The sequence below is a fragment of the Manacus candei genome, unplaced genomic scaffold (assembly GCF_025592945.1).
Source record: "Manacus candei isolate 608988 ecotype Guabito, Panama unplaced genomic scaffold, ASM2559294v1 h1tg000069l, whole genome shotgun sequence".
NCBI classification, from domain to species: domain Eukaryota; kingdom Metazoa; phylum Chordata; class Aves; order Passeriformes; family Pipridae; genus Manacus; species Manacus candei.
Genome location: NW_026138117.1, coordinates 4,080,507 through 4,103,710, shown reverse-complemented (window position 1 = coordinate 4,103,710; position 23,204 = coordinate 4,080,507). Strand labels below are relative to the sequence as shown.

Genomic DNA, 23,204 nt, shown 5'->3' with positions numbered 1-23,204 from the left:
CTGTTTCTAAATCCATGTAAATACGCTTTAAGGAACACCTGGTAGATGTTACTCTTTCCATCAAAACTCATGTACAGGAGCTTTCTTCCATTGGGGGCCTTTCATGGGAGAGATTTCTGCAGAGTTGTGTACTATAAAACATTCTGTCTGTAAGAGGTTTAACCCTTTCTGCACAATGGTTTGTAATCACATACCCTTTAACTCAGTGGGAATGAATACCAATTATCATTTATAAACAGTTCCTCTCATTATGTGCCTATTTATGGCATCTTTTATAGCTTGCTAATTACAAGCACACAAAACAGAAATGTTTGTAGTTAAATAATGTAAACAGGGATGTAATTGATTTTCATGCTGAATAGTTTTTATTGATTTATTGTTAATTAACACTTTTAAAGGATCTCTTGGCAAAATAATCCATTTAATTTATTGAGTATTATACTAGCTGATGCTAAATTCACATTAACATTCACAAAAATATTAACAGTTCCATAATACTTGTTTTTCCAACTGTTGCTGCTATGTTATATATCCTCCCCAAACAAACACAGACAATAATTAAATGCAATCGATTGCTCTCAGTCCAGGTCCTAGCGAACAAATGTCCACATCACTAAAAACACAGCATTCCAGTTGACACTAATTGGCCATCTGTGCAGCAAGGAGGACGGGCATCTAATGGGGAGAAAAGTTGATATCTCTTGGTCCTAGGGCAGGGTCCTTGGGTGGGCTGTTGGAGGACTGCATGGGTGAGGGGAACCTGTATCTCCACTAAAGGGCTTTTCTTGCTGCAAAACCAGAAGACTCTGGTGTCTATAATGGAAAGTTTCCAACAAACAGACCACTGTGTCAAGCAGCGGTTACTCAATACAGTTACAGAGCATGCATACGGTGCTGGCTTTTTCTAATTTTGGGGTGGGAAGAAGGGGTTGTGGAGTCCATTCAGGGGGTCGTTGACAGCATTTTCAGGTCTGTCAGTTACCTTCAGCTCTCGTTGACTTTACTGGAAGCACAGGTCACTTACTTAGCACATCCCAGGATGAAGTATGTGGCAAGAAGTAAAAGTGCAAGTTGCAATCTTCATTATTACCAACCCATTATATTTTTCACATGGGTAGTAAGAGAGTGTAATCACATCAGACCCTGTTTTTTAATTAGCGAAGAAAAACATTAATGTGCTGTGACATGGTATTGATTTGATAAAATCAATCTTTCCCAATAACAATAAAACCTTTATATTTTATTAATAGAACAATGCAGTTCTTCTCCATTACCCCTCCCTTTTATTGTTCTGGGTCACAGTGTAATTCTGGCATGTTTGGAATTTTATTTTTATTAATATAATGTAAAAGCCTGTAAAATCACTCCACTCTTGTGCCAGTAGGTTTCATTTGAGGCTCCCAATCATTTGTTACTAGATGAAATGTTACAGGTACAGCTCCAGTCGTTGATTGTTCAGTGGCCCTTAGCGGTGGAGAGGGTGGAGAGGGTTAAGAAGGGTTCTTGGCCTTTAATTATCTTGATTTTTTTGTTGTGTGGGCACTGAGACTTGGACTCAGACCATCTCATCAGAGATGACCTCTCAACACATGACTTGACCCAGCTCTTCTTAATCCCCTCCAAACTGGGCTGTAGGTGTCTAAGCTCTAGTGAAGCTCCCAGCAGCCATCCAGACAGCGGCCCTTCAGTATCACTTCACGTTGTGGCCCTGGGTTTCCTACACTTAGTTCAGGTCAGGTGCTACATGGCCAGGAGGTACCTCAAGGTCTGGGACAGGCCATGGATATGCATTGGTGGAGTTACACTCTTAACATAATTTCCCTACTATTTTAAAAAAACTACAATATGGTGAATGCCTTTACTTTCACATCCACGGTAAATCCATCTTCAATTAGACACCAACCTGAACATCAGGTCTACATAAAGGGCCAACACAGCCTAAGGCTTGTGGTACTCTGGATTATGGCTTTATGATCTCCTCTCCTTTATGAACTTCCTTCTGGAGGGTCTTGCTCTCCAAAAGCTGCTGTCCTGCTGTGGCTGTGGGGGAGACAAACGTGCTCTTGTCTAATTAGCTTCTCTTTTCTAGTGTGCGTGGCAAATCTCTTGGATCATTTGGCATTTCTCTCTATCTACAGATAATTTTGGATTCATTGTCTTTGATTAGTCAGAACATCTTCTTGTTCCTAGTACAGGACGGGCATCATGGTATTCCAGTTACAGTGAGGCTCCCAGTTAATACAACCAGATACTTTCATTAAAACAAAGCTAGATGACATTCATAACTTGCTCTTTATTAATTTTTTTCCTGAAATAAAATCTTTGTTAAACTTACTCCTCTTCCCTTTTGAACCAAGAACAGTGTTGGCAAGATCCCTTGGTAGAAAAAATAATCCCCATAATAAATATGAAGGCTTCATTTTGAAAGAGATGGGTTTATTAAAGGTAACAGTTTATTAACATTCACTGCAAATTAGATGGATTTAATAACTTTAATTAGTGCAACACTTTCTGACACAGACCTTGAGGAGAATTCAGCTGTTCTTTCTCATCTCCCTCCTGCACTTCTCTGTGTCTCAAGTGTCAGTAGTTCCTCATAGTAAAAGTGAAACAGGTCCTACTTGCAGCAATGCAAAGTGCAGAAGAAAACTACTATATCAACAGACCATGGCCACTGGCCCTACAATTAGTAGTAAGACAAAGCACAAGTGCAAAGTAAAGCTTTCAAATATCAGGAACAACAGAAAATCAAGCTTCCTGAGCTCTCGCTTCATGTCTCTTTCCTTGGTGTAACCCTGCAAAATGGAGCCCTGCTTACCTGCATCCTCAGGGAGAGATGAGGAGTCTTCTGCATTTAAGGCACAAGCATTGCAAATGCCAGCTGGTGAAATGAGGATGACTACAGTATGCTATGGCTCACTGAAGTCCAGCCCTCTTAAAGTAGATGGAAACATTGCTGGTAGTTCTTACATCACCCATCAAGATGGAAATGCCATTCTTGTTAGGGGGGGTGGTGGGAAAGGATAAATGCCATTTTTAATTCTGTTCTGGTCAGAGGTTTTTCCTGTTCCATCGTTTTCCTATGAGATGTTCCAGGTTATCAAAATTGAAAATGTCTGCATCTATGTTGATTTTAACCAAACCCATTTTCATTCTATTTTTAAGAAAATCTTTTCTTAAAGTGAAAAATCACCAAATTTGGAAAGAAACATTTTTATATTTTGGTTTAATATCTTCTTGATTTAGGCCATATCTTATTCTGTGACTTCAAATTATATTTGTATTTCTTAAAATTTACCATTGAAGTATTTTGATCTGATCAAACTTTGATTTCTCAACTGAATTGAAGAATACTTCTTAAAATTTTGTTTTTAAGGGAATGATGTGACATAATGGCATTTTGAATAGGGACACAGCCAATGGAATAAAATTTACATGGAGGTGCCTGCCCCTCCACCCCCCAATTCAGAATGAAAACACATTGCAAAAAGTGTGCATTTTGTGAGGGACAGAAAGGTAAGATTTTAACCCGGTTGAGATCTGTTCTTTTAACCAGCTTCAATTTAAGCCTTAACCTTTCCTGGGGTTCAAAGCCCTGCCTTTTCAGGACTTTGTGCTGAACCTGTGCGAGTTCAGCGCTACCACTTCATAAAGAACATTTTGGAGGATGTAGCACATGTAAGGAAATCAACAAGTTAAGCTCTGAATGTCTTAAAAACTCTTCCTGGACATCTGCAAATGACGCCTCCCAAAAAATTCCTTTATACAGCCTGGTTGTATTTCTACAGAATCTCCTCAAGTCACATCTCTGATCTCACGCATGAAACCTAAATTCTAACATTTTATTCCACAACTTGAAGGTGTTACGGTCTCTTTAGAGAAATAATCAAAGGGAAACTTTGGTGAGCGTAATGGTTTTCCACAACCCAACAGGCAGAAGCTGCACATATGAATAAGTAGAAAGATAAGGAGTTTATTTATCTTCCTCCTACTGGAAATTCCTTTCTAACCAAATGCATTGTATAGAAAGTGTTATATATACATATGTGCATGTGTTTGTGTGTCTTGCCTGGCAAAGAAGCATTTCTAATATGCTTTCAGATCCAGGTCCATCAGTATGGGCTTTTTTCCCCCTTTTTTTCCCTATTTAGTATCACCATGGATTTAGGTTATTGGCTGCCAGCGTTCACTGCATGAAACTTCCCTTTAGGCTCTGGGGGAAATTCTGCAGCCCTGCAGGAGCAATGCTGTGCCATGCCTGTGCAGCAGGGCCAAGAGCTGCCCTTGGGGCAGAGGTGGCCCCCAAGGTGCCACGTGTGCTGGCCGCTGTCATGCCGATGGTTGCCGATGATGTTCAAGCACCGACACAACCAGCCTGGCTCCCACTGTGAGTGGAAGAGGATGAGTATGTACCTCAGGCTTCTGGAGATTATAATCATGCCTAATTGATACTGGAGACAAAAATCCAATAACTTCTGGATACTTTGTAAAAACACCTAGTACAGTCCAAATAATGAAAGCACCAAAAGCTTGCATCATAAAAATCTCTTAGGCTAAAATGGAAATAGATACTTGCAGAAGATTTTTCTTTCTTTCCCTAACACAAAGATTTGAAAGGAGGGAAAAGTATCACAAGATAGGCAATTCCTTTCAGAGAGGTTTCTTTATATATCTCCATGTGAAAGCTCTTGGTAAGGGAAGAAAAAGTAGTACTCTGAAATAAAATTTGTACAGAGGTAGCTTTTTTTGAAATGACATCCTGTTTCCCAAGAATTTGATGTAGCCTTTAGTCAGCCTTGTTTCTTACAGTTCTCTGTGCTTTGCATGGTAATTAGCTGCTCAGTTATCAGCAGTGCGATGCTCCTGGCTATTTCTTCAGCAACCACTGCTGTCATCCTCAGCAGCAGCTCCTCACATCTAGCCTGCACGCCAGCCACCTATGTGTGCAGATGTTTGGTGTCTCAGGCCATACTGACTGAGGGACAGAGGTAATGGGCACAGCATCATCAGAGGGGGAAGAGACTGGAGCCCACTTCCCCTGACAGCTCCCCAAGACTTGCCACTATTTCGCTGATGGTCCACTGGAGGTTCAGTGAGGCAAGTTTGTTATGACAGATTGCAAAACACAAAGGGAAACAAATGAGACAGGTTCATCAGTGTCAGAATAAATACAGGGGAGCAGCTGCTTAGCTTAGTTGGCAACAGCAGCCTCAAAATCTTTATCTTGTTTTGATTTTACATTTCTTTAAAGTAACTAAAACATTTATTGTACAAGTGTGCTGTGGCTGTTGAGGGGGTGGATGGGACTGCCTTGCACAGCCTGCCAGCACTGCCAACATAAGCCTCACGTCACACAGCCAGCACTGACGCAATAGACTTCGGATCAGGCAAGCTCACTGAAGCAAATAGCACGTCAAGTGCTCTGTGGTGCTTGTTCCCTGCAGTTATTACAATCTCTTCTTTTAATTCAGATTTCAAGAAACATTTTCCAGCTTTTGTTTAATTTTCTTAATTAAACTATGACCACAAAGTTTAATTCAGGTTGCCAGATTCCCGGGCAGTGTGTATTCCTCTGTAATGTGAGTAGAGATGTAGTGGGGAAGAGCTTTTAAAGTGAGAATGGGGAGTTTTTTCCATGCCAACATCTACAGACCCTTTTCAGACATACCTTAGGTCCCACAATAATATTCTGCATTGTGCTATATGATATCATGACAAAAAAACCTCAACAATGGCCCCAGGCCATGTCAAATTGAAGTTGCTTGATGTGTGTAGAGCATGGTCTCTTAACTGCCTTGACCTTTTTCTAGAAAGTTTGATATCAACAGTAAATTTAGGATCCTAACAAGTGTTCAAAGCAAAAATAAATTTAAAAATTTATATTTGGCACTCAAAAGATGAAGAACTAAGAGGAAAATGTAGAAGTTTAGGGGTTTTTTTCAGTCGTGCGTATCTTGTCTTTGATTTTGTGTTTCCAGCTCATTGTTCATCTTTTGAAAGGCTGTGTGATGATATTGAGGGAGAGATGTGAAAAGTTTTTTACTTCCTGCCCAGAGAGATGATAGGCTAGGAAGACTAGCTAAAGTTTTAGTTCTGTGGTGATAGAAAGCAAAATTTCTTGCTGATGAGTATTCGAAGACTTATTTAATTACACTTCTAGGAGAGTTACTTAATTTTGTAACAGAAGCTTGTTTCTTAACTTAGTCTGAAATAGCGTGTTGCCAAATTTACCTTCAGTAGTTTTATCCTCACACAGAAATAGAGGTCATTATTTTATTGTATGTTCAATGCATTGTGTACAGCATAAGATGGTAAGTCATCTAATCCTTCCTTCTGTAAGATGGCAATGGACTTGAATAGAGAACTTAACGTTGTTGTTAGTGGAATAACAAATTAATAGAAGGGGATTTGGGGACAGAAAGAGAAAAAAGAGAAGAGAGAAATAGCAATTATCTAGTATGAATGTTTAAATTATTAAATATCCAAAGATCTTTGTGTTTCTGTCCATCTTGTTAGGTTCACTGGCAACATGAACACTGTTCACCTGCTCCAGTAGCAGGAAGGTTGCACGCGGTGCTATGCAGCTCCTCGGGGACAGGACTGAGGTCTGAACTGGGCTATCTGCTCAGGCTGCAGCTTCTCTTCTGCATTTGACTTTTTGCATGCTTAGTTCCTTTGCCTTTGAAATCAGCAATGTAATTCGTGGTGAACTGTAAAGCTGATGGACTTGTGTTGCACAAAAAAGAGTTAATGCGATTCATTTGTTTAACAGTCAAGGGCCATATTCAGCAAAGATTTAGCAGGAGTGAAAAGACAACAAAGTACTTAGGACTTTCTATGAATCAGTGTGAAATAAAAGCCACAAAAAATTTAAAACCAGAAACTGTTTCCATGCATATGCATGGCTGCCGTTCTCCTGCCCTTGGTTACAGCTGGTGGGCTGCAAGTGGCTGCTGATCCAGACCTCCTCAGTCGCTCAGCTTGGGCTGGGGAGTGGTGGTGAAGGTGTCTAGGAGCAGGATTTGCACAAACTGACTAGTGGGATCATTTGGCGTCAGTAGGCACAGAGGTATTCATTTTTGAAAGTCCCTGATGATTTTTTTGAGTGCATAAATACACATGTCATAGAGAAGTCTGATTTCCAGATGAGAAGAGTTCGGCAGTTTGGAAAATCAGATTGCATTGATATATCTCCAGGTGGACACCTGAAAATTAAGAACATGTTTTTTGAAAATGAGAGAAGACCAAGCTCACCTCTCTGCTCGTTTTTTGGGGACAGTAATTAATCAGGTTGGGTTTTTTTTCTGTCCCCTCCTCCCACATGGGAAGACCTCGAGCCCCAGTCCCCTGCCTCCTGAGTTAGTTCTGTTCTGCAAAAGGAAGAAAACCTTTCTTTGGGGAATTGTCAGGGAGTTAAGGTGGTGAAGTAAATCCCCAGAAAACTTGCTGGATGCAGCAGCCACATGTGTCTTCTGGAGAGCTGCAGGAGACAGGCATCCCCTCAGCATAAGTATCACATCCAAGGTATGCCCTCTCTTCCCAGTTGTGTTGGGTAGCGCAAGCAAACTGGGCAGAGGGCAGGCAGGAGAGCGGGGAGGGCATAATTATTGGAGGCTGGTATCTCACACTTCCTTGTCCTTGCTGGCAAAAGTTTGGGTCCTAACAAACAACTAAGCTGAGCATGTAGGTGAGGCGCTGGTTGGCTGTTTCCTGTGGGAGGATAGCTGCTCTGCCAAATCTCTCAGTTCCTTTCTCCAGAGTGGCTCTGGAGTGAGACAAATTTGGGAGAGCTGAATTCGTCTGCACCCTCAGACCCACAATGTACAGGTGGGTTTAAGGTTGGCATTTTGAGAAATGGTAGTTCCTCAGGACAACTGTGCTCAAGCTCAGTGTTGCTGCCTGTGCTGTAATCTCTGCAGGTGTCCCCTCAACAACATAGGTGCATACATGGTCAGATTTCACATAGGCAGTGTCACTGCAGAGTCTTTCCTTCACAAAGGATGTGGAGAGATGTTATTTATTTGATATAAATAAATGCTCATATATATAATACTCATGCAATAGAGCCAAAACAACAGGAATCGCACCCAAAAATGGTGTAAACAAAATCCTATGAATTTATAAAATATGTTGCAATCATATGTAGACTGCAAATATTGCATCTTCCTGTTGTGCTGATGGGGAATAATTTGAGAATTTTAAACAGTGCAACTTCTCAGATGCTGGAAGGACTTGCCCTCATTTTGAAACTCCAGTAGAGGGTGAAATATATTTCATGTGACAACCATGTCCTCAGACCTATTTGTTATTTCTTTTAAAAATATAAACAAACTGTTTTCTCATTTTGTTTACAGGACAGTGGAACAGGAGATAACAGCTGCATTGAAGAAATATTACGGGTAGGAATCCTTAAAAACCACATTTTTCTAGTTCCATTTTGTTTACTCTGAAAAACCAAGAGAATAACAAGAATATTGCAGTTACTGCTGTTAAAATATTGCTCTTTTAGATTGTAATCTTTCTAAGAAAAAAGTAGGCAAAATTATTTTCTCATGAAAAATCTGTGAGAACAACATTTCAAAGCCTGTAGATTTCACTGCTACTTTATGCCAGTACAACTGACCTTCACACATGGAGAAGCAGATAATGGGATAAATTATAAACTGAAATGTACAATGATGTTTCAGGTTTACAAACCATGCAAAGTGCATGTTTCCATTAATCATGACTGTCAAAAATCTTAATTTTGAAGGGAGGTCTAGGAAGGTCATTTTCCACCTGGATTTAATTATGTAATGTCATTATGTTCATTATGTCCATTATATAATGACAGTGTGCAAAATCCATACTTATTTCCATATTTCATTATTATTTCTTTTATCTTAGTAATTTCTAGTTTATTTTCATGGAGTAAATTAACATACATGCAGACATGTCTTGGCTTGAATCAACTTTGATAGTGATTATTTTCTGTGGCAGACAAATTTCCAGACAGTGAAACTTTTCCATATATTTTAACTCATGGGGTTTTCGGTTCTTTTTCAAAAATGATAATTCAGTAATTCATAATGCTTATAAATCTGATCTAATAGTGATTGAAACACAAGGGAAGGTAGATGGAATGATAAAACCTCCCTATTACTGTCTGCGCTTCTACCTCTTGGATATCAACTACCCAATATTTCTGACAATTTATAAACTACAGGGCTATAAATATTTGGTTTAGAGATTAGTAGTGGATTACGCCCGTTGTTTCTAAAGGCATTTCTCCATTCTCCCTCAGTATCTTAAATGCAGCTTTTAATTCTTAAGCTGGACAAAGAGTTTATTGACAGTTGATGATGATATATTGCTTATGGCTCCACTGGCAGAGTTTTTGCTTAGCTAACATTTACAAAATAGGCTTTTGTAAGACTGAAACGTATATTCCACAAGCCTTAGCCACAGTCCTGCTTGTTTGTCACAAATTAGTAGCATGAATTCATGATTTGATGAGGCTCAGGCACCCCTTTTTTATGCAAGGCTTTTAAAATTAAAAGTCAGAGAAGCTGACTTTAGGTTCTGCAATTTGTGTCATGCAATTAGGAAAAACGTAGAAGAGACACAATTGCTTCCACACAGAGAAAGATGGATATGTAAGAGACCCCAGCTGAGAAGAAAAATGCACTGTATGACTAGAGATGGTAAGGTGTATCTCCAAACCTGTGAACACAGCTGCTACTCTCTCTTTTTTTCCCTTTGGCATGTTCCTCAAGAAATATTTTTATCAAGCTTGATGATGGGCAGCCTCTCCAATCTGCTCATCCTCCGGGTCTGCAACCTGGATATCGCTTACTATTCTGAAATTCCTTCATGTCTCTATGTCTAAGATTAAACATAAATCTTGTAGGCTGTTACTCTCTATATAGCATTTCTACCAGAATCTCTATATTCATAAGGGTGTAAGTCTCAGGTCCAAAATTCTCATTACACACTTTGATTGCTGCAGCATCCTTCCCTTGTTTTTGACAAATGCAATGTTACCCACCTCGACTCGTGCTGCTGCGCAGATCATTTTCCTAGCTTGACATCTTGCCCAAAAACATTTGTCTTTACATCTCACCAATGTCATCTCCTTCTCTATCACATCAAGTACAGCTATTTGTCTCTGGTTTTGAGGACTCAAGTCTACCAGTCCATGCTAACATGTTAGATCCCACTTTCGCTTACCCAGTGATACGAGCCCCTGTCAAAATGTTGCTAAGTTTTACATCAGTGAGTTTCTCCCATGCTTCCCCTGAGATCTGGGAAGAGCCTTGAAGACTTTCCCAATAAGTTCCATACCTATCTTCCAGTCCTTTCTTAAGGGCCTCCTTTTTCCCAAGCATGGTGGAAAACCAGTGGTGAGGTCAGGGCAGTACCACTGTTTCTCATGCCTGCACATTTCTGCTCCACTTGTACTTTCCCTTGTAGTACTCTGTCAGATCGGATGTATCTATCTGCTCTCTTTTGTACTGAAAAGTGGATTTTCTGTGTCAGGAAACTGCTGTGTAGTACAAAAGCACTGCCTAGGTAGTCTCACAACACACATCCAGATCAGCAGTGGTGGTTGTCACTGCTAATTGGTGAAAACAGCAACAGTAATAACAAGTCTTTGCTATTCACTTTGTAAATTACTGGCATCCAGATTTTTCCAGCCCTCCCCATGCCCTCTTTTTGTCCCAAACAGATCCATGAAGTTGTAACACAGATTTTCTGCTTTTCTGAAACAGACTGTTTATAAGGAATGCCATTTCTATGTTTTTTGTTGGAGATGCTATTACATAGTAAAGGCAAAGTTTAGCTTCTTTTCAGACAGAATATAGGAAGAATACATACAGGTGCCCAAAGGCAGACAGGCAAAAGCCACAGGAGCTTCAATACCTGTGTTCCCCTAATAAAAGATAGCTGGTGTGCTGAAATGTATTTATTATAGGAAGAACCAGTCCTACTGTATGGAGCATCAGCAAAAGGAAGAAGATGCTTAAAATTCATCTTTTTAAGGAACATTGCACCCTGTTTTAGCTGCCTCTTGCACAACACAAAGCAGAAAACATCCTCTCTTTCTAGGTAGTGTGTTCCTTGGACAAGTCAGGATGTGGCTTTTCCAAGGAACAGATACTTCCATGGCATGTCCATGTTTCCTCAGTCAAGACCAAGGGCAGTAGAAAGTGTACTCCAGATCTGCTCCGTCTGCTTCTCTGCATTCCCTTCTGCCCAGCAGGTGGGGAAAGGCAAGTGCTGGTTTGTGCACAGATCTTGTCACCCTCTGTTTTCGGAACATCACCATGGCCGGAGCTAACATCTGAACCTGGGCTGCAAAATCAGTTTAGTCAGGGTTTAAAATCACCAAATCTTATTTTGCACTAACTGAAACAAGAATTTATAGTCTTTTTGCTGTCTGGTGCAACGCAGGGTGCCACAACTTAAGTCTAGCCTTTTTTTGATGTTGTTTTACCAAATGTATCAAAGCTCTGTAGACTTTGTAAACTGACAGATCCTTCTGCACAAAACTGCAACTTCCAGAGAAAGCCCCCAAGAACTGAGATGCAGAACTGCTTCCAGTCCTTAAGGAGGTTCACACAGTCACACTGTCAAGATTGGAGCTGTTGTGAAGTCTCCTGCTGAGTTTATAATCACTGCAGGAATCCTGAACCTCATCTAACCCCATGCACTAATTTATATCAACTTCTTCAAAGTGCAGTGACTTCTCTGTATAACTGCAGGCACACACATTGAGGATAGAGAAACTTCCAAGAGAGCCTTCAGCGTAAATAACTCTACTAAGACCAAGTTACAGATGTTATGTCAAAACATGAGATAGAAGCCTCATTATTTGCTAGTAGATGGAAAAGGCAATTCCTTGTAAGCTTTTGCATTGTTTGAAGAAGACATGATAGAAAACTTTGAAGTGGAAAATAAAAGTTAAGACTACACAAATATCCTTGATGCTACTGTGCGTGGAGCAGTTCCTGTGTGAGTTCCTGAGACATGGTCAAAGCCAACCTATTCACTTCCTTGCTAAAACACAGACTTGCTAAGCAAGATTAGTTCAGTTCTGGGGTCCCCAGCAGAGAAAGGACATCTGCCTGTTGGAGAAGGTCCAGAGGCGTGCCACCAAGATGATTAGAGGAATGGAGCACCTCTCCTATGAGGAAGGGCTGAAAGAATTGGGGTTGTTCAGTCTGGAAAAAAGACAGCTTAGGGATGGTCTAATTGCAGCCTTCCAGTGCCTGAAGGGAGCTTATAAGAAAGATGGAGAGGGATTTTTTACAAGAGCATGTAGTGACAGGACAAAGGGGAATGGATTCAAACTGAAAATGGATTTAGATTAGGTTTAGATTAGATATTAGAAAAAAATTCTTTACTCTGAGGGCGATGAGGCCTGGAACAGGTTGCCCAGAGAAGCTGTGGATGCCCCATTTCTGAAAGTGTTTGAGGCCAGGCTGGATGGAGTTCTGAGCAACCCAGTCAAGTGGAAGGTGTCCCTGCCCATGGCAGGGGGGGTTGGAACTAGAAGGTCTTTTGAGGTTGCTTCCAACCCAAACCATTCTGTGATTCTATGATAGCAATTTTAACTTATTTCTATTTGAATATATTAGTGTGTGGAACCATGTATTTTGTTACAATTGGTGGAGTTTGGAGTAAACATTTGTTTTGCTGTAGTACCTTCAAAAAACGGGAGCAACAAGAGTCCTGGCTCTCTACTAAGTTAACTGTTGCAACCAATATTGGATGCATTCTGAGTATATTTTGCTATGGATTTAAGGAGTAAGGGAGTGTGTCGAGTGCAGGCAGCTCTTGATTTGTAAGGTAAGTGGTTAGAGATTGATCTGGCTATTCTTACAGTCTTAACTGTGATTTTCTACAGTTGCAGTAGCTTTGTTGAAAGGAAACCCACAGGTGAGCTGGGCTTTTAATTATTGAAGATGTTCTTTGTGAGTTCCCTGGATTTTTTGTGTTGACATGACAGGTGTCATTGAACTGGTGAGAGACCAACATACTTTGAGTGTTTAGCCTGCAAACAGTGTTCATCTGCAGGATGAGGAGGCAGTAGGAAGCTGATGGAGCAACAGGAATGCAGAGAAAGGACTGGAGAGAAACCAAGCTCAGCAGTTAACACAGAAGAAGCCACCTCCTTTGAAATGGCATGGAGCAGTAGGCAGACAGGATGGGGTGTGGGGTGGAGAACAGATAAGTTTCTTTCAAGGAAGATGGAAAAAGCAGTTGGGGAGGCAGTGAAAGGACAGGAACTCTAACTGTGAACATCTGTCCCAGTGAAGGACAACTCTCTGTGGTGCCATGAACCTCCTGTCCAAGGATGAACACCCTTTTGCAAATTACCTTGCAAATGTCACTCCTCATGGCCACAGGACATCCACTTAATGAAAACATGACACTTTAGGTGTGATGGATCTGATGAATGATTTGCTTGAATCTCTCTACCCTGTGAGTCTAATCAGAGTATGTAAAGTACTGTACTTCTTATTTGAGCAACATAAAAAAAAAAATGAATAAAACCAGAATCTCATTCTGTATTTTTTCCCTTCCCCACTTGGAATCCCTTGGCTCATTACCAGTCTTGCTAATTCTTTAGCAGAAGGCATTAAGGATCAACCTATCAAATATTCAGGGCCTTTTTTCAAAGATGAACAGCCGTATGTGCTGTTAGATCAGCTGCACTCCATCAGCTGACTGAATTAAAACAAGAGCAGAGGTAAATTATAAACTGTCTGCACAAGACATGTCCCATGAAAACATGAAATCCTACGAAACACACTGTCACTGTGAATAAGCATCACAGTCAGTGGAGCACGTGTCAATACTTAGAGGAGAGAAAAATCAGTTTCTTAGAGGTAAGTTGTTAGTTCAACAACTGTGAACTGCTGCCTTGTAAACATTAATGACTGTAAGATCCCACTGGCTATAGTTAAGCTCCTGGTGGAGTTGGACATGTGAAGAATTACAGAACACAAATACGGTAATCAGCAGTATATTTCTAAACACTACTCTTGCTTTCCAAAGCAAAGGGAAAACCCTACACATGGAATGAGACCCACTTTGCTGCTCAGTGCTGGTTCAATAACTACCTCTGCACTAGCAAAGCATTTCATTGCAGTCTCACTGCTGGAAAGAAATTGCTGGGCTACTCTGGAAAGGAGAGGAGGAGGCAGCACCTTCATGGAGAATTTCAGATTGGCTGTTGTGATGGAACTGGGTGGGAAACTCCTGGAAAAGTTGCAGGAGGAACACACCAACTTCAGGCAAAATAGAGATGGGGGGTGAGACAGAAGGTGTGGAAACTTAGAAGCAGCCCCAGTTTGCTGACACTTGATTAGTCTCATTGAATACAGAAGTACTCCAAAGTGTCAGAATCGTATTAAAAATGTATCAGATGCATAAAATATAACTTTTTTTTTTCATTGCAGTCTTTCAGAACTTTCACAGCACAGCTTTGCTTTTAGTATCCTAAATTTCAAGCAATTAAAGCATTATTTTGGCTCATGTATACTGTTAATTGCATTTCTTCAATATTATTCTTCTTGTCTTTCTTACTCAAATAAATGAAAAATCATACATACCCAAAAGTGTTTGAAAAATCTTATTATTTTACCCAAAGCATTAAATCCCAGAAACATTAAGACATAGTTTGAGCCATTTAATACCTCCAGTATTCAGCTATTAATATTGCCCTTCTTACCACACCATACATCCAGCTCATTTGTACAGTATCTTTTCTATTGCAGTCACTATACCTATGTCAGCTTTCCTCCAGCCAGCCTGGGTACAGCTAGTGGTGTGGATGGCAGCACCACAAAGCTTCAGCAAGCTCTGTCTGGAGCTTCTCCAGCTTCTCAGTGAGAATTAGCATTCCATGCAGTACCTTATGCTGCTAGAGCAAAATTAGCAGCAGTACCAGAGCTAAAGATATTTTGTCTTTGTCCATGTAAGCTGCAGTGACTAGAGGGGACCCATACCTTTGTACACCACCACCCCCTTGACTCCTCCCACCATGACAGCTTTCAGGATATGCCAACTGTATGTGGTGCCTTGGACTATCTCTGTGTGTCTGCTGCAGCCAGGGTCTCTCTGTTACCTCTTTCTCCATCCAAAAGTCTGGGGGGAGGTTGCTTACTTTTCACAGATTTTGACCCTTTTGGGGCTTTCTCAAATCATCATAGTCCCTCTTTTAATGATCTGTTACTTACTATCAGCTCATCTGAACAGTAACTGGTCCTGGCTTGGGCACCATTAATGGCACATCTTTTTTATTTCCCACATTGTGATTTTCAACTGTCAATAAACCTTCAGAGCCAACATGTTAAGCCCAGACATGTAAACATAGCTTCCCTGGCCCTTAACATATAGAGTCTGAAGTACAGAACACCATGTAAAATGGCACTAAAATACTCTACTAACAGTGGTGATGTCAACCAACCATAAATCAGTTGTACATCAGCTGCCCCCTAAATTGTCATAGTTGGATTTTTGCTGCTGTCACTGTTTTTGTTGAAAATATTGTCTCAAAGGAGTCTGAGATTTGAAATATGCTGTATATTTAAAAGTTGAACATAACAAATCTTGGTATCAATGAAAAAATACCACCTTGAAAAGGCAAAAACTATAAATAGTTTAGTGGAAATAGGAAATCAGGCTAGAAAATCTTACATGGGACTAAGACTTACAACTAATGGCACTCAAAAGTAATGTCTTTCAGTCTTCCAAGTTCTAATGCAGGACATGGAGGCACATTCTGTGGCATTAGCTACCAGTATGCTGGCACTGACATTTTCAAATACAGCAAAATCTGATGTGTTTTGAATTGAATAGGGTGGTACAGAGGAAAGAGACCCGTATTCTTTTTAGAACTCAAGTAGCTGATGTGCAAAGGCTTTGTGTTAGGGAAAGGCAGGTCAGTATAAAAGACCCGATGAAACACTGTAGTGCTAATGGGGTGGAATTAATTTTCAAAATTGCTGTTTTGTAGTGAATGTATACACTCTGTTATTTGACAAAGCAAGAGAGAATCCGGAATGAATTACCCAGCCTCTCTGTTATGCAAAAAAAAAAATACAGTAAAATACTTAATAATTTTTCCCTCCATTTAGAGTGTTTTACAAAGCTGTAAAAAAGGCACAATCACCGTCTTGTTCCAATACAGAGAAGTGATTCCTTGTTATTAATGGCAAAGGGCCAAAGACATCCTCATTTTGTATATCCCTGCTACTGATCTTCTGAGGCCCACAGAATTAATACCATAATAATACCAGAAAGGATCTGTGATACCAGTCCTGATGAAAGAGGAATAAAATTTGGGCAATAGCAAGTATCTGCACTACTGTGAGCCTGAAATTTGATGCCTTCAGTTGCCACCTTCAGAGAACAATCTACATTCTGCCCCCTTGATAAAATTCACTCAAAAAGAATTGAAGTTACAAAGGAAGCGTAACTTGAGATGACAGCAGCATCCTCCAGTATACCCTATGGTGACAGTGCTTTCCTCCTTCATTAAATAGGCACTAAGGAACCAAACCGATCAGAGAATAGAAGTAGATGCTGCTACATGATGCATTTTCCACCCAAGTTAATGTTCCCATTTTCTTTGCCATGTTTCCAGGGATAGGTGTAGAGGAGGGACAGACCTGCTGCCATCCCCACTGTAAATCGTGTCTCTGAAAACCTGCATTAGATGAAGATGTGTGTTTCAGTGGCCGACATTACAGATGTACTTCATCCATGCACCTTTTCCTGTCTCCTACACAAATATTTTCAATAGACATTCTCTTATATCTAGGAAATTCCTCTCTGGTGCCCGACTTTCCACAACTGGAGATGATCAGTGGGGACTCTTCCACCACTGTCACATTTTCATCTGACCCAGGATGTATGAGCTCCCAGTTTATGTCTGAGAGAGGCAGCTTTCCTCATCTGGGGGCTGAGACAAATACTCTTTTGTTAATCTTATTTAATCATCTGTAGGAGCAACACATGAGTTAGCTTTGCTTGGCAGAAAGACTTTAAGGAAATTGTGGGAGAAAAGAAGAGTCTAATAAAAGGAAATTAAACTGCTTTCAAGAATAATCCACTGCAATGTCTGTACTAATAAGTAAAATGGACTAATAACTGTTCTCTTAGCCTGAGGCCAATTGATGTTGCATGGCTCATGCCCAAAGAGCTAAACTCTCTTACAGCCACTCATGATGCAGGGTAGCTTCACCCATGCTGCCTGTTGGGAGAGACCTTGAGCATGCAGAGATTTTCTCTGGAAGAGCTGACCCCAGTCAAAACCATGCTAGTGTCAGTGATTTAATGGTACACACAGTTGTGGGCCATCACTGTTAGGAGAGATGCAGTCTAATTTTCTAAACAGCATACTAGGCTTCCTCTGGCTCTGTGAGAAAACTCAAAGACTTTGGAGAATACAGTACAAGCCACACTGCAAAAAAAGGTGATTGAAAATCTCTAACATTTTTAATTCTGACATCTTTTTGCTATTGTAGTTCACTGCTCTTGGGAGATATTGGGTTGAGTTTTTTCTTTGAAAATGTGAAAGGTAAAATTTGTTTTTGAAGGAAATTCAAGAACGTACACAGCCATTTTTCTGCAGTGCTGTTAATAGGATACTTTAGAGAGACTGGCTGAATACTGATCAAGTTTTCACCAACCAAAATGCCATAGTATCTGTCCTTCGTGGTTAGTGCTAAATGCCATTTACCGTGTATGGTACATTGTGTCATTCTTAGAGTTATTTTGGATTTAGTAGTTTAGGAAGTAAAATGCTATCAGGTGTGATGCAAAAGTGAGGTACTTGGAAAAGATGGAGTTATTTTATGCACAAATTATTAATGTTGCCTTAAATTATGGAATTCTGAGTCAACCATCCAAACAGTACACTGTACAGATTATGATGAAGATGGTGATAAACCAGCACATTTCTGACAATTTCTGAAAATCTAATTTTTGCCAACAGAATTAATTTAATTAAATATATATATATAATTCCAAGAATATTGACTGTCCTTAAAGCCACACTATGTATAAGGGCTTACACGCAAACTTCAGTTAAAAACCATGCAATTTTATATAGGAATTGCAAGCCTGTCACTTTACCCTCGGAGGGGGAATAAGTTATTCAGAGTAATGACAACAGCTTAGTGGGAGAGAAGGTGGGCTTCATGCAGTAAAAAAGTTTCTCTCCCGCTGCGTGGGTTTTCCACGGGATTCTTTTCATTAATATTATCAAGTTATTTGTTATTTACTCATGAATGCTGAATAAATACCAAGTAAATTCAAGACATTATTAATTTTTCTGGTATTGCATGTACGCATATGTAATGGATCATTATAGCGCTGCATTTTCAACATACTCTAGTGTAAATGAGAAAAGCCCAATTAAAAAAACTGTAGACCCTGATCCAACCTTTGTTGACTTCAGATCCTGGTGTTGAATTGAGCACCAAAAGAGAAAATTATGCCTATTGAATTGAGTAAACATTTTCTTCATTTGTCTGGGTGGCTCTTTTCTGTCACTGAAAACTATTTTTTGCTAAAAATGCCAACTCTTAAAAACTTAATGAAAAGCTGGAACAATTTAGCATGGACAAAAGGAGGGTAATTTTCCTTAGACGTTTCGTTTAATATGAACTGAATCCTAAAAGGCCTATTCTCCTTGTGGTTTGTCAGAATAATTCTCATTATAGTCAATAGGTACCAGGTATATATGCATCAACAGCAGAACAGACTGCTAAATAATATAGTTGCTGTCACAGCAGCTGGTTCTCTCTCGTGTTCATCAGATGGGGAAGCTTGAAGCTGCAATAACCTCATAGTATAAGAAGGTGATGCTTGAAGAAATTTTTTTTCTGGGAACAGGGGCATGAGCTCAGTTTTTCATTTCAGGCACTTCAGACTTTTTCCAAGCAGATGGACAGTCTTCATCCTGTTATCCGTGGGCCCACACAGGGATGAGGGGAGTGCAGGCTTTCCTTCGTCTAAGCAGGTGACCCAGATTTCCTGTATGCATCACATTGTCCAGGCTCTGTGACCACTGCAGGTTCTTCAGTCTTTCTAGAAAAATAGGTGGCTGGGCTTTTCTCTGTTAGCTGTAGAAGCAGCGTGTATCTCTAGACAAAGCAATAAAAGAGCCGCACGCTTTTCCTCATCTAAATTTCCCCATCGTTTTTGCTGTCACTCTGCAGCTCCCTTGCATTTGAAGATGACATTTCCACCCTGTCTTCCAGGCTCAGCCTGGCTTACTCTCTCCCTCCCCTCCCTGGCAGCAGCGTCTTTCATCCTCCCTGGTGTCTCCCTTCGCAGAGAGCTGCCCCCAGGCTCTCTTCTCCTAAACAAGCTGCCTTTGTCTCTGGGCCCTGGGAGTCTCACAGGAATCACTTAGGCTCTGTGATTTTTTTTAAGACCCAGGATTAGTATCTGCTGTCTTTTTTCTCTTGTGTGGGATTTTCCACTATCCAAAACCTAGACCCCTCTGGAGAGGCGGGGAAAAAACCATGGCTCCTTAACCTTTGGTTTTCCTTGGGTAAGATCTATTCAGGTGCTGATAATCTTTAGCTATCAACCTTTTCATGGGCAGACATCAACTTTTTTTCCTTGCCTTCTTAGCGCATGGAGTGTAAAGCATTACACAGTAAAAAACAGCCATAAGGAATTCATAAATTATACATAGGCAGATTCCCCAAATCATCAAACATTCCCTTCTGTTAAAGATGTTCCTTATCAGTTATTTTTTCTGTGGTGTATGTACCTTTCCGTATCTTGTCATCTATGCTTTCATGAATTTTTTCTTTCTTGTGTTTGGTTTGATTTGGTTTGGTATTTTGTTATTTCAGTGAGTTCTGATTTAAAACAAACCAAACCAACAGGAGTCTGTTTTTTTACCCCAGACTCTGTCCTTCTTTGCCAGCAGAAACCACACAGCTTGGATGGACAGGTGGAGGGATTTTTCAGCACACAGACCTAGGGTCTTTGGTTTCTGTGTCCTTTCTCACACACTTTACTTGGTAAAAGATAATTCAAAAGTCATGCCAGCTAAATACTGTGAGTACCAGCAAGCTCAACACATGCAGAAATGGGCTGATCCATGATTACATCTTGTTCTGTCTGTTCAAATGTCTGTATTTTGGCTAAGAGCCATTGTATTGGTAGGCAGACTACACCCTGAGAATCATGCAGGATTTGTGGCCAGCAAGATATACCTAGTTATGGTGTTACCATAATTGTATGATCCATTGCAATGTTTCCTAAATTTTTTTTCACGAAAGATACCACTCTTACTAAATTTTTAAGGCCACGTCTCACTCTACACGTGAGTTTTCCTGAAGCAATGATAAATCAAGTATTACAAGTGAAAACTTAGGTGCCTTTAAAATACAAAACAAGGATTTTGAAGCATTGTTGGTTTGGCAACTGCATTTTTACAAAGCTCATATCCCAAAATAAAAGCACTTTAAGAATCCTGTAACTTAAAGTGTGTTAAAGTATATGGAAATGGAGCGTTCTGTGAGACAAAGATAAGGCGAATCAAGTGCTGAAGCCAGCAGAAGTAAGAGGGAAAATGTAGCTGATCATACACCAACCATCCCAGCCATTCTTCTCCAGCTCACGTCCACTCATTTCTCCACTGCTCTGTTGCCGTTTCTGAATCCGGTCTCAGTCCAGCCAAACCCTGCACTATTTTTCTGATGTGCAACAAGTCAGCCTCCTACTGTGAATCACCTTTGTACTGCTGCCTACTTCGTTTGCTGACTCCTGTGAGGGCCTTGAAGGAGCAGGCACCCAGCCCCAAGTTCAGTGTCAGAGACGCTCAATTTGAGCACCCCTTGCAAAACAGACACAGCACTGACAGCTAAATGCTTTGCATTAGTTCTGAGCAGGAGGAATGCAAGAACCTCTAGGCAGATCTAAAATGTGAAACATGTTGTATAGATCTGCAAAATGAGATAGTTTGTGTAAGAATGCACTGTTGGTCCATCTGACTCCATCTAAACTGGTGGTGGCCAAGAGGTACTTTTGATCTCACATCTGGTTGTGTCCTATCTGCACAGGAAGACAACAGACCTACATAAATCAGCCCACACAGCTTTTCTGCACCCTAGTTTCAGCCCCAAATTCCCTGGGTGCATGGGTTGAAGGGAGTCCCAGTGTAGCTCAGCTGGTTCATGGATCTGGGTAGTGAGAGAATAAGGAGCATTGGGAGCAATGTACAGCTCTGCAGGTGAATTCAGGCTAAACCAGAACGAAATCATTACATTCATGAACTATCCAATGTTTATGTCATTTATCTGTCATTAAGATGTGAGAAAGCCTATAAAATGCACAACTGCACTTCTCTGAAAAATTACAGTGTTTCTTCTGTTTGGAATAATGACTGTAAATTCCTTGCTATTATGGAGACTATTTAAGGTCACACCTACCAAAATGTATTTAAAGAAAGTTCAGACCTTTTGTGTCTGACATATTCTGATTATCTGTCTGGAGGCAAGGCTCCTCATTTTGATATGTAATGAATAAAATGCACAAGTGGAAGGAATCAAGATAATGAATTTGCAGGATAATTTTACTAATTATCTTGTTGCTGATCATAGAACCAAGGCTCTGCAAGTCAGTCCTACCACAGCTATTAATATGCAGTGCCTAAAGCTGTTCTTACAACATTTATTATGCATCTCTCTGGTTCTACACAAGCTGATAGTTTACTAATAGATTTGTGAAAGCGAGATTGCTAACATGTTCATTGTTCTAAGCATGACATGTAAAATTATACATATTTACCAAAGTCTAGAGTAAATGAGAGCATTAAAAATAAGGTATTTTTTACTGCGTGAATGTCACTCGGTGAGTTGAGATGGAATTTATCTCACCTTTATTTCACCTATCTGAAGATAGGTATCTAATTTACATCAGTAATTCAATCTGTCTAGCCACAGGAGAGAGGATGGGACAAATTATTTTTTGAAGATACCTCTCTCCTCACTGACTACAGAGGGATCCCAGTCTCTTTGCCAAAATCAACAGTTAATTTTTTTGTTACCAAAGCTAAGAGGGGTAAAGGTTTGGGAAATGATGAATAGGAAACTTTTCAACAAGGAAAAAAGCCGGAAACAAGTAATAGTATCGTGAGGTTATAAGTGACCCACCAACTGTTTGGTTGGCAATGCTTAAAAGATAGTTGGAGGACATAAACATAGAATCCACAATGATCATCTGCCTTTGGTAACAGATCAGGAATATGAAAAAGTATCTGTCAAAGTGAGCCATGGAAATCCAAATCACAGCAATGAGGGAGACAAGCTCAGGAGCCATAATGTGATGCACAGTGTGACTTAAGGAATAGGAACAGGTGAATGAGGGTGAAAAATTGTTAAGTTAAAAATATATGTAAGACAAAAGCAAGCACAATATTGGAGAAGTGACCAGCTGGAGGAAGCAGGTGGATCCTGTCATTTACCTATCTCTTCTGCATCCCAGAGGACCAGGATCTCAGTTTTCTCACTCCCCAGAGCAGTGAAGAGTTGTCTCCCTACCTGTGTTATCAACCACAAATCTCTTAAACTGGTCATGTGACCTTCACTGCTTTGCCCTCCCTTATGCAAAAGTTTAGATATTGCCCTTTATTTCTCCCATGTAAAAAAGTCTGGTGTTTATTACATTACGGTGCAAAAGGGAATCAAAAGAGAAAATCTGTAGGCATTAGAAATGCAGAATTCCATAGAGTGACCCCATGGAAAGGGAGTGCTCTGGGGAAGTGGCTCAGCAGATCCTGACCCTGTAACCTCAATTCTGCGTCATCGTGGCTGTGCACCTTGTCTCTGACTTGCTCAATGTTTGTTTAAGCAGACTTAGATCTCCAGCCCATGGTCCTTGGTCCTGCCCATGTGATGGATAGCATTGTGATGGGTATACAATTTTTGCTTAGAAAAAAATACAAATCCTCCCAAAAAACCTATTGAGACTACTCCTGCAGCAAGCTAAGATCCCATAAAGTTTTTGATAACTAAATCCATTTGCTGTTTTATCTCTTGCCTCAAATCATTTCCCTCTGATATTAGACAAAACTACAGCACAATAAAAAACAATAATGGTCTGGCACTTGGCTTAATAGAAGAGTCTTTTGAACTGCTATAACAACACAGAAAAGAGGTCACCCATTTCAGCATGGATCTTAAAGT

General features: G+C 40.3%; 1 protein-coding gene across 3 annotated transcripts in view; it reads left to right on the top strand.

Moving 5' to 3' along the window:
* Positions 1 to 23,204, top strand: part of AFF3 (ALF transcription elongation factor 3) — a 333,159-nt gene that overhangs the window by 144,143 nt on the left and 165,812 nt on the right. For all 3 annotated transcript variants that reach the window (XR_007907616.1, XM_051806789.1, XM_051806788.1), the window contains exon 4: positions 8,355 to 8,399. Coding sequence is in view for 2 of the 3 variants with exons in the window: in XM_051806789.1 (XP_051662749.1) it covers positions 8,355 to 8,399 (45 nt within the window). In the remaining variant the exon portion in view is untranslated. The remainder of the gene's footprint in view (positions 1 to 8,354; positions 8,400 to 23,204) is intronic.